Source organism: Channa argus, chromosome 3, assembly GCF_033026475.1.
Source record: "Channa argus isolate prfri chromosome 3, Channa argus male v1.0, whole genome shotgun sequence".
Taxonomy (NCBI): Eukaryota; Metazoa; Chordata; class Actinopteri; order Anabantiformes; family Channidae; genus Channa; species Channa argus.
Window position 1 is genome coordinate 7,120,295 of NC_090199.1, and position 13,144 is coordinate 7,133,438.

The window sequence follows — 13,144 nt, forward strand, 5'->3', positions numbered from 1 at the left end:
GGTATTTTTTTCTTGGTTCAATAAATAAAACGTTTAATTAAATAAAATAAAACCCTACGTTTATTGTAACTGTGAATGTGTTTTACAGCCCCAGCAGTATATATATTTTTTATTTTTTATTAGCACTGTGAAAGCTAATTAATACTAAGGCCGTCAGGATGTCCACTGCATTGCGTCTTAAACAAATTTTGTAATTGAGCTTGAACTTTGATGCAAAATTATACTGTTATAAATTAAGTTTTATTCGTGCTCTTTGAGAAGCTCACTTTTTGTTTTTATCTACAAAGCCTAAAAACACCGTAAAAAGTTTTAATTGAGAGGTTTTTTTTCGCTTTGTGGACAACTTCCGTAACATTTTACCAACATCCGGTCTTGTGTCTGCAGGCAGGTCTTGTTGCTACGTCAGGAATCCTCGCGATACTGTACGCATCCTATTTGAGCGAAAAGTGGTGGGATTTCTGTGTATGTGTGTGTGCAGAGCAGAAAGCAGGCTACCAGAGCAATTATAACTAATCTGCTTTAAACCTGTTTCTTTTCACAAACAAGTCAATCCCGAGGTGAGGGCGTGTTTCCAAGCTATTCTCCGATAACGCAAACGCTAAAGTTTCTTTTAATATTTTTAGCTAGCATGCTAACACCTTCTGTACCGGTTTTGTAAAGAACTAATAGCTAAGAGTGCGTTATAACCTTAAGCGGTTAATAAGAACGTCTTGGTAACGTTAGTCGTCTATTTGTGGGGAAGCACTAAGCTAAAGAAAGTAGTAGAAAACTGCCAGAATAATTTAACTTTAGTTGGCTGCAAAACTAGTGCTTTTCCAAACTAGGCTAGCTTGGATTCACCGCAATGATACCTTGTTATGCTGTTTGTGCGAACAGTTAGCGTTTAAAAAAACAAAACTTTAGCTTAAGCGCCACATTGGCCATCTTTTATATGTATCTAAATAACGTAAGCTTGAACCTTTTGGCATGTGGTAAAGTTAGTTCTAACTTATAGGGCTAATACTGACGTTATTTGGTTACTTCAGTGTCCTAGAGATCTGCCTGTATATCTGTCCATCTCTACTTCAAGCTCACGAATGCACAGTTTGATTGACTGTTATCCAGTGACTCATCTCGCCTAAGTTGAGCTGTTTGCATTACCCTTAACTGGCGCTTGGTCTGAACCTCTCAATTGTGCCCTTTAACCGCAGGTGGTCCCGATGGATTTAGAGGACGACACTACCGTGCTAACGACACTGAAGTCGTTCAACTCCTTCATTAGCCGTCCCGAACATCCACAGCGATTGTCGGATCAGTCAGCAGGGAGTGGGAACCTGCAGAGTCAATACAAACGCAGCATGGAGGTGAACAGGGACTGACAGAATACTTTTGAATCTGTGTTGTATTTATATGCAGCCACTGCACTGACTGCGCTGTTTTTCTTTGTAGCTGCTTGAAGCAGCAGAGAGGGTTAATTCGAAGCATCGCTACCTTCAGTTGGACCAGGAGAAGAAGCAGATGGAGTTAAGCCACAAGCGAGCTCGATTTGAACTAGAGAAAGCTGCCTCAGACAGCGCAATAGACTTGGAGGTACAGGTCACATGTCCTTACACAGTCATACAATGAGTGGTAAAAAGTAAGAATAAGGTGATGATCAATTCTATTATTAAGTAACCACGCTTGCTTTTTTAAGTGACTACTTTCTTTTCCATAAATAGGCTCCAATATAATAGTTCTCGATGCATAAAGTCAGACTTGCAGCAGTAGAGAGATATTTGCTTTTAAGGTTTTTTGAACTAGGTTCACCTTTCTAACCAGCCAGATAATTTTTTTTCTCTGCGTGTTTATTAAATAGTAACAGCTTTTGCGGTCATAGTTACTGGATAATGACTAATGCCTAAAGGCCATTTTAAAACATTATGGAATCGTTGCAGACAGTAGAAAAGCATAGCAAAGGAGGGGGAGGGAGGGCTGGTTGGAGCAGAATAGATATATTTAGAGTCCCATAACATCACTAGACAAAATGATATATTACATACATGAACTAATAAGTGTCAGAGTAGACATTGAGTGAAACATGTTTCTTAATCTTTTCTGTTACAGCATGTGGTAGACCGGAACCAGGACCTTTTGGGGCAAATTAAAAAATTTGAGGAGAGAGAAAGTGAAGTAGCAAAGAACCTTTCTGAGCATATCGAAGCAAATAATGCTCTACGCAAGAACCTGAGCAGCCTGAACAAGAAACTGGAGGAGCGAGATTCTAGACTTAACATTGCAAACCAGGTAGAGACACAGAGCCTTGAGCATGCTTGAATTTCACTGTTCTGGTCTTGTCTCGTTTTTTTTATTTTGTTGTTGTTGTTGTCTGATTACTCTAATCTGTTCCCAGACCAATATTTCTTTGAAGGATGAGATCAGAGACCTGAAGCAAAAGATTCAAAACCAAGAGTCCACTGCTTCTGCTCAAAACCTGGAAAACCAGGAGTTGCAGGAACAGCTAGATTTACAGCGCAGGTAAAGAAACATGCAGACACTCAAACTTACCAGTCGGTGTTTCATGCTATAAGACAGTGGTACTGCATGCGATCAATGCTGACAACACACACGTCTGTCTGATTTTGTATTATAAATAGAAAATATCAGGAATTGTCACAGCTTTGCCAAAATCTCCAGGCTGCCCAGTCCTCCTGCTCAGAGCACATCATCAAGATTAAGGTATGTTGTATTTACACACAGCAAACTTTTCCCTTTGACAGATAAAATGTCAGACCCAAAGCGAGATAATAACATGCTTTCGCGGTGCACTGAAAACGCACACGCTGTTGGCATTTCTTTTGACTAATTTCTCGCTCCACTTTTTTTTGGCAGGAATTGGAAAGACGACTTGTCCTCCAAGAGCAAGACATTGCCATTGTCAAGACTGTAAAGTCAGAGGTGGCTAGAGTGCCCGATCTTGAAAAGGAATTGAAGCGCCTCAGAGATGATAATGCCTTTCTCAGGTCAAATACATTTTTGAGTTTTTAATGCCTCCTGAAAGGTTTCACCTTCTAATGGAATAGACAGGCTTTCATTTTTAAATGCTACCTTAATACTAGTGTGACCTCACAGTGTCTAAAAAGTTTTACTTGAATGTCTTGACATTTACTTCTCACTTTGGGTCATCGTACCCCACTAAAAAGCATTAGGTTACAGGTTACTTTGTTCGTATTGTGTTAGCATCTTTAAATTCGGTCACAGTTTCTTTTTACCCTGTATGACGAGCAATGGAAAAGTTAGAATATGTAGAGTGGGACAAAAGTGGTCCACGCTGTATAAATCAAGTGCAGGTACACAGCAACTGCTATGTTAATGTGAACCAGATTATTCCCTGCTGTTGCAGTTGCAGTATGCAGTTTAAGAACCAAATTAGCAAAAGTAATGTATTTAAAAGTGGGAAGCTAACATCACAGCCTACATTCATTGTCATTGATAATAAGTATTGGCTGTCGACCTCCAAAACACTTTGATCGCTTTGTTTATTTGATCTCTTTTTGTGAAATAGCAGCTAATCTGACATCTTAGAGTAATCAGATTAGTGCAGTACATTATAATGTGTTATTCAACTGCCTGTTTCAACCAGGTCATTTGTATACGTGCATATAAACACTGCCGTCTCCCTACGTTCTGTTCTAAAATCATGTTGGCTCATAAATCTCGCCAGGGCTCAGAAATATCCTATTTGTATATCAGATTAAAAAAAAAAAAAAAAAATCCCAAGCTTTGAACCTGATTTTGTGTTTTGGTTTGTCTGTGCACTTGGCTCTGTCCAGGGAGAGCAGAGAGAATTGCAGCCTGTTGAAAGAGGAGGCGGAAGGTTTGAGGAAGAAGCTGGAGAGGATGGAGAAAACTAAGGAAGAACTGGTTAATATGGAACTGGAGAAAGAGGTAAAATGCGTGCAGGTGTGAAACTAAATTATGCATTTTATTCTGTAGCATGTAGCCGGTGGTGGGGCAGTTGGTGCTCCCGCCTCACAGATGGGATGTCCCTGGTTCACCGGTAATTGGTGACTCTAAAAGGCCCATAGATGTGAATGTGAGGATGAAAGCTCTGTGTTGGTGACCTGTCCAGAGCGCAAACGCCTCCTGCCCAAAGACTGCAGGGATAGACTATAGCCACCCCAACCCTGAATAGGATAAGTGGTTAAAATAATAATGGATGGATGGATATTGTCATTGGTTTTAAATATGGTGGTATATGGTATATTAAAAAAAAAAAAAAAAAAGCACTCCAGTACACCTCCACCACACACCATGACCTCAATAATAACCTCACGGTAGAGTTATCAACTTTCTGACGGTTTCAATTTAAAAACTGAGAAATCATAACCTTATGAAATTTGAATTCATGTCAGACCTGCTGTATTGGATTGCAATAGATTGTACAGGTGTATCTAAGGAAGTGACCAGTGAGCATACATGTTATGTTCAGACCTTCAATTTCTTTGCTTAATTGTTAGTGTCAGTACTCATTAAGTTGTGTTATGTTATTAGCTTGTATTAGGCAATTTTGTATTGTTTGTAATAATTGTTACGTATGTTAATGTTCTCTTTTGTCAACGACTTGGTTATCTTAATGTTTTTTGAAATGTTTTATCTTTTTTTTTTAAATACCTTTTTTAAAAGTTCCTAATTATTGCAAAATGTTCTGTGATGTTTCCTGTGATATTTGTTCTACCATTGTTCATCTTTAAAATCCTGCCAAATACATATTAGGTAGGCTCTAACTTGCATTTTTCTTCAGCAACTCTTGGCTTAAACAATATTGTGGCACATCTTGCGTGTATACAAGATCTTACTTATTGTTTCTTTTAATTATTAGAGACTGGCTGAGAAGCTCCAAGCATGGGAAAACCTGGGGAAATCTACTGGACTCAACATAAGGTCAGACACTCTGTGAAATTTGGCTAAACATGTGATTGAGAGACAGAAAAAAAGTTTTCCAAAATCATAAGTTTTCAAATATAAAAAAGTGCCACTAGGTGGAGCTGTGGTCACTTCAGATAAATATGCCTCATCACTATGCGTTGCCTCCACCATCCACCATGTGTATCGGTATATGTGTGTTTGTTTTATACCTGCTTGTGTGTGCGCTCAGTGTATCTCAATGCATCGAGTCAAAACTGGTAATGAGGGAATGATTTCATGTTTCCTTGTGAGCAGTGGAGCAGATCTGACAGATTTTAAACACTGCAGCCTTGTCCATCGCATGCATGCATGCACACGCACGCACATGCACCATTTTTCTCTGTGATTAACTCTGGCTGTGATCAACACGGAATCTTAAACGGAACACACAGCGCATCCGATTTGCCTTCCACTCTGAAAGTGTGTGTGCATGTGTTACACCTTCTTAAAGGGCAAAAAAAAAAAGTAGACCCTGTAAATTAGTAAATTAAATGAAATCTTTCCTCACGTAAGGCTTAATTTTAATCTTATGTAATGTGCTATGGGACCTTGCAGCATTTGTTAAATTTACAGTTATTAAAAGACCGGGGAGGATTATAGGGAAGTAATACCAACCTCAGTTTAATATATACAATAATTTGCTTGGGCTGTCCATCATTTTCTCTGAAAATGTAAGTCCGACTAGACTTTCATCCTGGGCAGATTGAGTTGAAATTTGAAGCCCTTCTTAAAATTCATGTGTTCAGACTGCCATGTCATAGGCTGCTTCAGAGCTGTTGATAAAAAAATAAAAAAATAAATAAAATACGTAAAGAGGCTGCAAAAGGGCAACCGTATGTGTGAGACTGATCAAAAGTAAAGGTTAATGCAGTTTGCAAATGAACATGTAGATTCTCCTTCGAGCTGCTTTTTATTGTTTACTAAATTTCCAACTTTAATTATCAGCAAGGTTGGGATGTTGTTTTCCTCTTGCAGTCTTGTGATGTAGAGGCTAATGGAAAGCAAAGCGTTTCATTCAGCAATCTGTTCACCTGCATTAGTACATCAGTGCTGTCTGACAATTAGTATTGACGCGGATTTGTGCAATAGAGGGACAATGCGATTGCCTTATAAGCTGTTAAGCAGTGATTAAGTCATAATTTGTTCTGTTCTGAGTCTTTTCATGTATGTAATTGTTAAAGTTTTTCTGAGAAAGTTTAAGCAATAAAGTGAGTGAAACTGAATTAGGATTTATGTCATTATACTTGGCTCATTGTGTAGTTAAGTTTCAATACAAGAAAAAATGGATGACACTCCTTTTGACAGCATGATAGCATCAGTGCCATTAGTAATGTAACTGTGTGAATTAATGCTGGCATCAAAACAAAGCTGCCTGTTTGGGGTGCTTCTTGTTCTGTCATTAAATATGAAATATCTTATCAGGGCTGCAGTGTTTTTGGCACACGGCTGCGTATTAGCATTATTGATTTGTTATTTTTGCTGGTTAGTGAATCCTTCTCTTAACTGCAAGCTACTGGCATATCATGCATCCTTTTACATATCATTTTAGTCTACGTATTGCAACTTCTTCTGCCATTCGACATTTCTGGGTGGTCATTAGTGCTGAAAAACAAATATGTAATGGAGCAGATGTTAACGAGAAGCTGTAGTAGGAGAATCTTTTTTTCCACAGACAAAAATAACTTTTGGACAGAACTTAACCCTCGCCAACAACAATCCGTGGGGGCTGGCTGGTGGAGTAGACCAGCCTCACAGCCGCAGCTTGCATTTGCCAGCAGTTGGCTGGTTGCTGGTATTTATTTCTTTTCCTTCTGTTACACAGTCTGATAACATTGTTCTTTGCTTCTATATATGTCCATGTGGTTTACAATTGAAAATGTAATTGACAAAAATGGAATGAAAATATTTTCTTCAAATTACCCTCTCATGTGAAACAGTGTTGAGAATAAAATATACTTGGTGGTTTTCTGGAAATTTGTTTCCTTGTTAGGTTTTTAGTAGCTAAATACAGAATCGAGACTGTTTCGGCGTGTCAACATTTTCCCTGCGGGAGCAGTAGTTTCGGCTCAGAGATGGAGCTAATTGGGATCATGCTAGCTTGTTCACACAGTGTATTTGGAAATACAGTTTGAGGTGCTTGTGTGCTGTTTCTCACAATACTGTATTCACTCTTTTGTGTTTGTGTTTCATAACGTGCTCTAAATTTCTTGCAGTTAAAGTTTGTTACCTGCACAGTCTACCACACTTAAACTATTTATGTGCAGCTTAAAATGTGAAGCCGCAGCTTAGATCACCTGCTGGCAAGGTCAGTTCCATGGTTGTAAATTAATGACACGACAAGTGAAACGTGTTGTGTGTTTGCTCTTTGGGCATTGATGGACAAACAGGGTTCAGTGCAATAATGCTGCTTGTGCCAAAGATTGTCTATGAGTTAAGAATTGTAAATGGTAAATAGTTGATTATATAGTGCTTTTATCCAAAGCGCTTTACAATATAGCTTCCCATTCACCCATTCACACACACACTCACACACCGATGGCGGTGGCTGCCATGCAAGGTGCTCACCTGACCCACCGGGAGCAACTTGGGGTTCAGTGTCTTGCCCAAGGACACTTCGACTTGTAGCCAGGAGTGGGGATTGAACCACTGACCCTGTGGTCCATGGTCAATTGCCTTACCAACTGAGCTACAGCCAAACAGAATTGTCACTCTGCAATGACTTTTGTAGTAGTGGTTGGCTAATTAATCGGGCCAATCCTTGGTATTTTTAATTAATGGCCAACGCACACTAGCACATAAAAGACGAGTGAAAAGTCGATAAAACTGTGCGTCTGCACGCGTGTGAAACGGGTAAAGCTCTTAGAATGACAGTAATATAGGCTCTGTGTGCAATGTGTCGTCCACTGTCATAGTGAGCTCGTTGGCTGAACACGCTAAAGCGAAGACTATTCAAAGGTTTCTGTAGTGTAACCATTCAGCCTACTTGAAATCTTAAAGCTGAGCAAGTTCTGGTGGACTTTGCATGACGAGAGCCTACACTCCCAAACCCACACCTTCGTCTGCCAGGAGCAGGCCAGAGACGGAGAAAGATTATTATTTTATTTATTTATTATATTTTTTTTTTTTCATTTTGAAAAACCTCAAGCTCAAATCCTGCAGGCTATTGATTTACATACTGTTCAAAATGTTCTATTGGTTAATGTCTCTTCAATAAAAGCTGAAACAGATCTTAAAGTCACCTCAACTAGTTCCCCCCCCTAAGATTGAAAAAGTTCTTTAAATCTTGAATGAATGTATAATTATTTTAGTTATTCTAAAGATTGTATGCAACATGAGATCCACTCATAGGTTGCTTTGGATTTTAGGTTTCAAAGGTAAAATGATCCCATTAACTTACCAGAACACATGTAAACACTGCTAAGAGTCAGTTTGTCCTTACTGCGTTATTGAGTGTTGAGGTCTAACATTGAAGCCAAAACTGGACTAAAATCTGGTTTTGCAGTGACTTTCCTTTGCTTACTTAATGATTTATTTAACTTTTCTTTTGAATCACGTTTGTGCGAGAGATGGCTGTTGAAACCTTCTGTACTTTCTTTAATATTTTCAAAATGCAGATGAACGGAAGTGATTGGGCAGAGTGTGACACAGCAGAGCATGTTATGAAGATGGCTGCACGGAGTGGAGTGGATTGATTTGGGTTTAATTCCATTGCTGGATTAAGCTGCACATTTTGGTACTTAAGAGTAAAGTACAGTCATAGTAGACTCACGCTACCCTCTTCAGAGTTGCACCTCGTAGTAGTTCAGTCCAATAATATGCAATCGACTTTGACAGCTTTCTCCCACCCACCCCCATGACCACCCCCACCCAGAAATAAATAATAATAACATAAGAACACAGAAACGCAGCCTCTCATATAAGCTCAGGGGCAGGCTATCCCCCCTGTGCTCAGGGCAGTGTGGAATTACCTACTTTGGGTACTGTAGTTATTCCATCAAATGATTCATGAACTCATATTTTAGTCATGAGATTATTTCCATACCTAAGGCTCCAAATAGCTGAGCAGAAGTGGTGATAAATCCACAATTTCACATGGCCCTCTCTGGTTTTCCAACCTTCATCTTAACTGCCACTGCTCAGCCTTTTCCTTTCATATGCCATAATCTGTCATATAGCTCAGTAGATTGGCTCGAGATGAAGCACGGTACCAGCAAATGGTTTATTTTCAAGTCAAAAGTTTAATGTCTGGCCACAATTAGCTGAATGATGTCAAGTTGTACTATACAGCATCACTTTTTAGGGTTGTCCATTTAAAAAAAATGTTTTTTATTATCCTAGGTGGCAGCAAAAGCAGGTTTTCTGAGTTAAACTACCCTAATAAGTGGCCACTTGACAATAGATAAAGAGATAATGGCATAAATGTTTTTTTGTTTTTTTTTTGTGAACGGATCCATAGATACACAGCGGATTTAGAGTTTGGAGGTTGTGTGGTGCCATTGCTGCGGAGTATGTGACCTTCCTGCATTGTTGTCTTCCAACTGTGTGTTTGTGTATGTGTGTGTTTTGTAATCTGTCAATCTCTCCCACCGAGTGAGTTTATTTTGTACAAGTGTGACCAGTATTTGGCCCACTATCCTCCTCTTATCTCTCCCACTGCTGCTCATGTCATTTTATTTCCCAGCTCCCCGCTGGCTGACTAACAAAAGATTATGGAAACGCTGTCGTTTTTCATCTATTCTCTGTCCTTTTTACACTCTCAGTCATATTGATTTTTCATTGTGTGTGCGTGTGTGTGTGTGTGTGTGTGTGTGTGTATACGTACACACATGCGTATGCTAACTGTTCTGTGCTGTGTCTGTTTGTAGGAAACCAGAGGATCTGTCCAGGGAGGTGATTCAGATCCAGCAGCGAGAAATCGCTCTGAAAGAGCAGAACTATACACTCAACAGTCGGTAAGACAGACTTCATCACACTCAAGCAAACCCCCCCCCCCCCCTCCCCTCTCTCTGCCTTCAGACCTCTCTCTCTCATACTGTCTGCCTTCATGTGTCTCTCCCCCAATGTATCTATTAGAGCATATCTCTCAGAAGTCCCTAATTGTCACAAAAGTAATTAAACTGGTCCTGATTCTGATAGCACTCCTGACAGTAACAAATGGCGCGTGTGTGTGCACGCGCGCATGTTTATGTGTGTGAGAGGGAATTCACTAATTAAACTTGTCCTGTTTAGGCAGAGGTGATGTCTGTAGGGAGTACTGCATGCTTGCTCTGGTATATTCGTGCTGCAGTTTTGGTCCGGCTAAGAAAGCTTTCATTAGCTAACAAGCATCTCTCCTCTGTTGAGTGTATTGAGCTCATTATGAAATATTAGAAATGGCAGAATGGGAGTGTGGCGGGTGTGGGAGGGGATGTTGAAGAGAGCTTGTGGTATAATTACTGCCTGGCTGGGATGATTTTTGTCCAGTTGATCAAACCTGGCACATTATTCCTGGACAGTTGGGTAGAAATTATCTGGTGTCAGGTAAGTTGTCTCTTGGGGAGGATTGTTTTAAATTGAATATGAATTGCTTTTCTCCGACTTTCTAAACATCCAGCACTAATCAACCTGTTGTCCTCCTTCACCGCCCTCTCTGTCCCTTATTTTTAACCTGCATGCACATTCTTGGTCTCAACCTATTCAATTTATCTCGGACTGTCAGCGTGAGGAGCGTGGAGCGCGCAGAGGCTGAGCTTACTGCGGAGGTGTCCCAGCAGCGCAGCAAGACTCTGGAGGAGCAGAAGAAGAGGGAGACACAGGATGCTCTTGTGCGTCGACTACAGAAGAGAGTGATTTTATTAACGAAGGTGCCTGACAGACACATCCACAGTATTCATACCCCCACGACACAATGTTTCCAGGCAGTGCCACAATTTTACATTACGCACTCAGGGACCACAGTAGGCCAGCATAGAATTCTTAATCGCTTTACCCTCTCTTCTACTGATCGCTGACTGGTCAGCACATGTCATGTGACTTCTCTGTCTGCTTGTCTTGCTTCCCCTTGCTCTGCAGTTCCTGACTAGACCTTCCTGAGATATTGATTTCTCAGTAAGTGTAATTCCCTAGGTCAACACGCTCACTCTCTTTGTACACAAATCAGACACGCATGCACACACACACACACACACACACACACGCACACATGCTCTAACCCAGTACCATAACTAAGTGGGGCTGGAGGCATGCTGGAAATATGACTTGGCACAAAAGTCATTTGGCAGAAATTGAATTCCACCATTTGGATTTCACTGAGCATTCAGGGTAATAAATGTGTGCGAGGGTGTGAATAATTGTTGTTTATCATCCAGTCACAGTGCATTTTAAAAACCTCCACTGCAGTAGATGTTTACAACAAAATGACACCCATTTCATTTGTCAGGTGATGATTTTAGATCTGTCCGGCCAGTTTGAAGTTATGTTAAACTTATATTACTATACTTATATTTGGTACCTTGATTCTTCTATTTATCATTTCTCCTCCATTTATTTTGTTTAATCATGAAAAATACAACATTGTTATAGCTGAGGTAGGGTTGTAACCAATCCATGTTTTAGGTCTGTATTGTTATAACAATACATTCAATGAAGCCAGCTCTCACATTTGTGAGAATGCAAATGTGCGATTGAGAGGCCCCCAAAGACATCCATCTTATATTCTGTGTATTATGTGCCTGACCAAGTGGGTGCAGCATGGAGCAAGTGGGTGCAGCATTCTGTTCTGCCCTGAATTGTCTGGAGGATTTAAAGCGAATGGGTGTGTTGGTGACACCTTTTTATTTTATTTTATCATGCACAATAGCTACTATGTACCGTAAACAAAACACTTTCCCACAAGTTTTCTATCATGCTGTGGCTCACTAAAATCAAATGGATTTTTTTGCCCCATGAGGATGATTCGGACTCGGATGATCTCCACTGCATGAAACCCAACAATGGACTATGTCTGTGGCTGATTCCTCCTGACATTGTCTGGAGTTCATTTGTGAAACCTAAAGGGCGACTTCACAGATTTTCAATTTGCTTTCCATGGCTTTAGTTTAGGAAGTAATTGTACATTATTGCTTTAAAACTTCCCTCTGACTTGCTTATATTAAAATATTTCATTGCTTCTTGCTGAAAAACTCCTCCAGATGACATCACTGAGGAGTTTATCATCATTAGGAGTTCAGATGATGTCATCTGATGGAACTCTAGAAAAGCAGACTTATTTTAATGGGAAGTCAGAGAAAAAAGGGAAGGGAAGTCAGAGAAAACTTTAATAGCATTCATTCACATGTAATACACAAACTAAGACCCAGAAGAAGACGGTGAAGGCGTTCTTTAAGCAACGCAGATCTTCCGTTCCCCCGTTCCCCAATAGGTATGACCGTAGCCACACACTGGTTCACAATTTAAAGATGATTAAGTTCAAAGCTCAGCTGCACCTTGATGTGCAGTATTAAAGAAGTGGAGAGGAGACTCTCTCAAACAAAGACACACACATTAATGAAATTAATCCTTCCCTCTCTAGCACAATGCAACAGTATGTCTCCTTTATGCTACTATTGCCCTGCTCACATATTTTGTATGTTATATTTTTTGGGGACAGACTCACTGCCCCATTAGAGACACAGTCACATATTCACGCACTAGAAAATATGGTGGACAAGAGTAATTTTTAGAAAATAGATGATGAAAACGTAGTTTTATCACACTGTCCTCCCACTGCCCTTTTGTGTGTTTTTAAAATGAAAGTTTTTATCAAAGAAGACTGGACAGATTTTTGATTTAGATGACGGTGAATTTCATTGCACATTAATAGACAGTAAATAGCCACAGGGCCTGCTGGTTAGGATTCGGCGATAATCAAATACACACTGACCTCTAAATGGGTCTATACCTTTTTCTATTTACTTCTGTTCCCTGTTAGCTTTCCTTCCTCTCTCTCCTTTCCAAGATTCTCACAGGATAAATTAGCCAATTGTGTAATGTAGCATGACAAATAGCAACATTTCACTGCCAGAACAAATGGCGCTGAATTAAGTAAGGATGATTTTGTATATAGTGCTTTTTAAATGAACCCAACTCAGTCATCTTTAAATGGATTATGTTGCTTTTGATCTGACTAATCACAAGCTCAATCTGATTAGAGCAATCATGGTTTGTTTTCTGATACTAGCCTATGAGCTAATCTGACAGAGCA

The 13,144-nt window shown here is 39.9% G+C and overlaps 1 protein-coding gene across 5 annotated transcripts in view; it reads left to right on the forward strand.

The window, feature by feature from the left end:
- Window positions 1-377: 377 nt before the first annotated feature.
- Window positions 378-13,144, forward strand: part of mad1l1 (mitotic arrest deficient 1 like 1) — a 90,742-nt gene continuing 77,975 nt past the window's right edge. For 4 of the 5 annotated variants that reach the window (XM_067497626.1, XM_067497624.1, XM_067497622.1 and 1 more), the window contains exons 1-11: window positions 421-557; window positions 1,191-1,343; window positions 1,429-1,569; window positions 2,083-2,262; window positions 2,369-2,493; window positions 2,613-2,694; window positions 2,848-2,978; window positions 3,789-3,903; window positions 4,838-4,899; window positions 9,789-9,875; window positions 10,622-10,766. In XM_067497626.1, the coding sequence (XP_067353727.1) occupies window positions 1,200-1,343; window positions 1,429-1,569; window positions 2,083-2,262; window positions 2,369-2,493; window positions 2,613-2,694; window positions 2,848-2,978; window positions 3,789-3,903; window positions 4,838-4,899; window positions 9,789-9,875; window positions 10,622-10,766 (1,212 nt within the window). In that variant the 5' untranslated portion in view covers window positions 421-557; window positions 1,191-1,199. Of the gene's footprint in view, window positions 558-1,190; window positions 1,344-1,428; window positions 1,570-2,082; window positions 2,263-2,368; window positions 2,494-2,612; window positions 2,695-2,847; window positions 2,979-3,788; window positions 3,904-4,837; window positions 4,900-9,788; window positions 9,876-10,621; window positions 10,767-13,144 lie in introns of all 5 variants that reach the window. The other variant, XM_067497625.1, reaches the window with a different exon arrangement.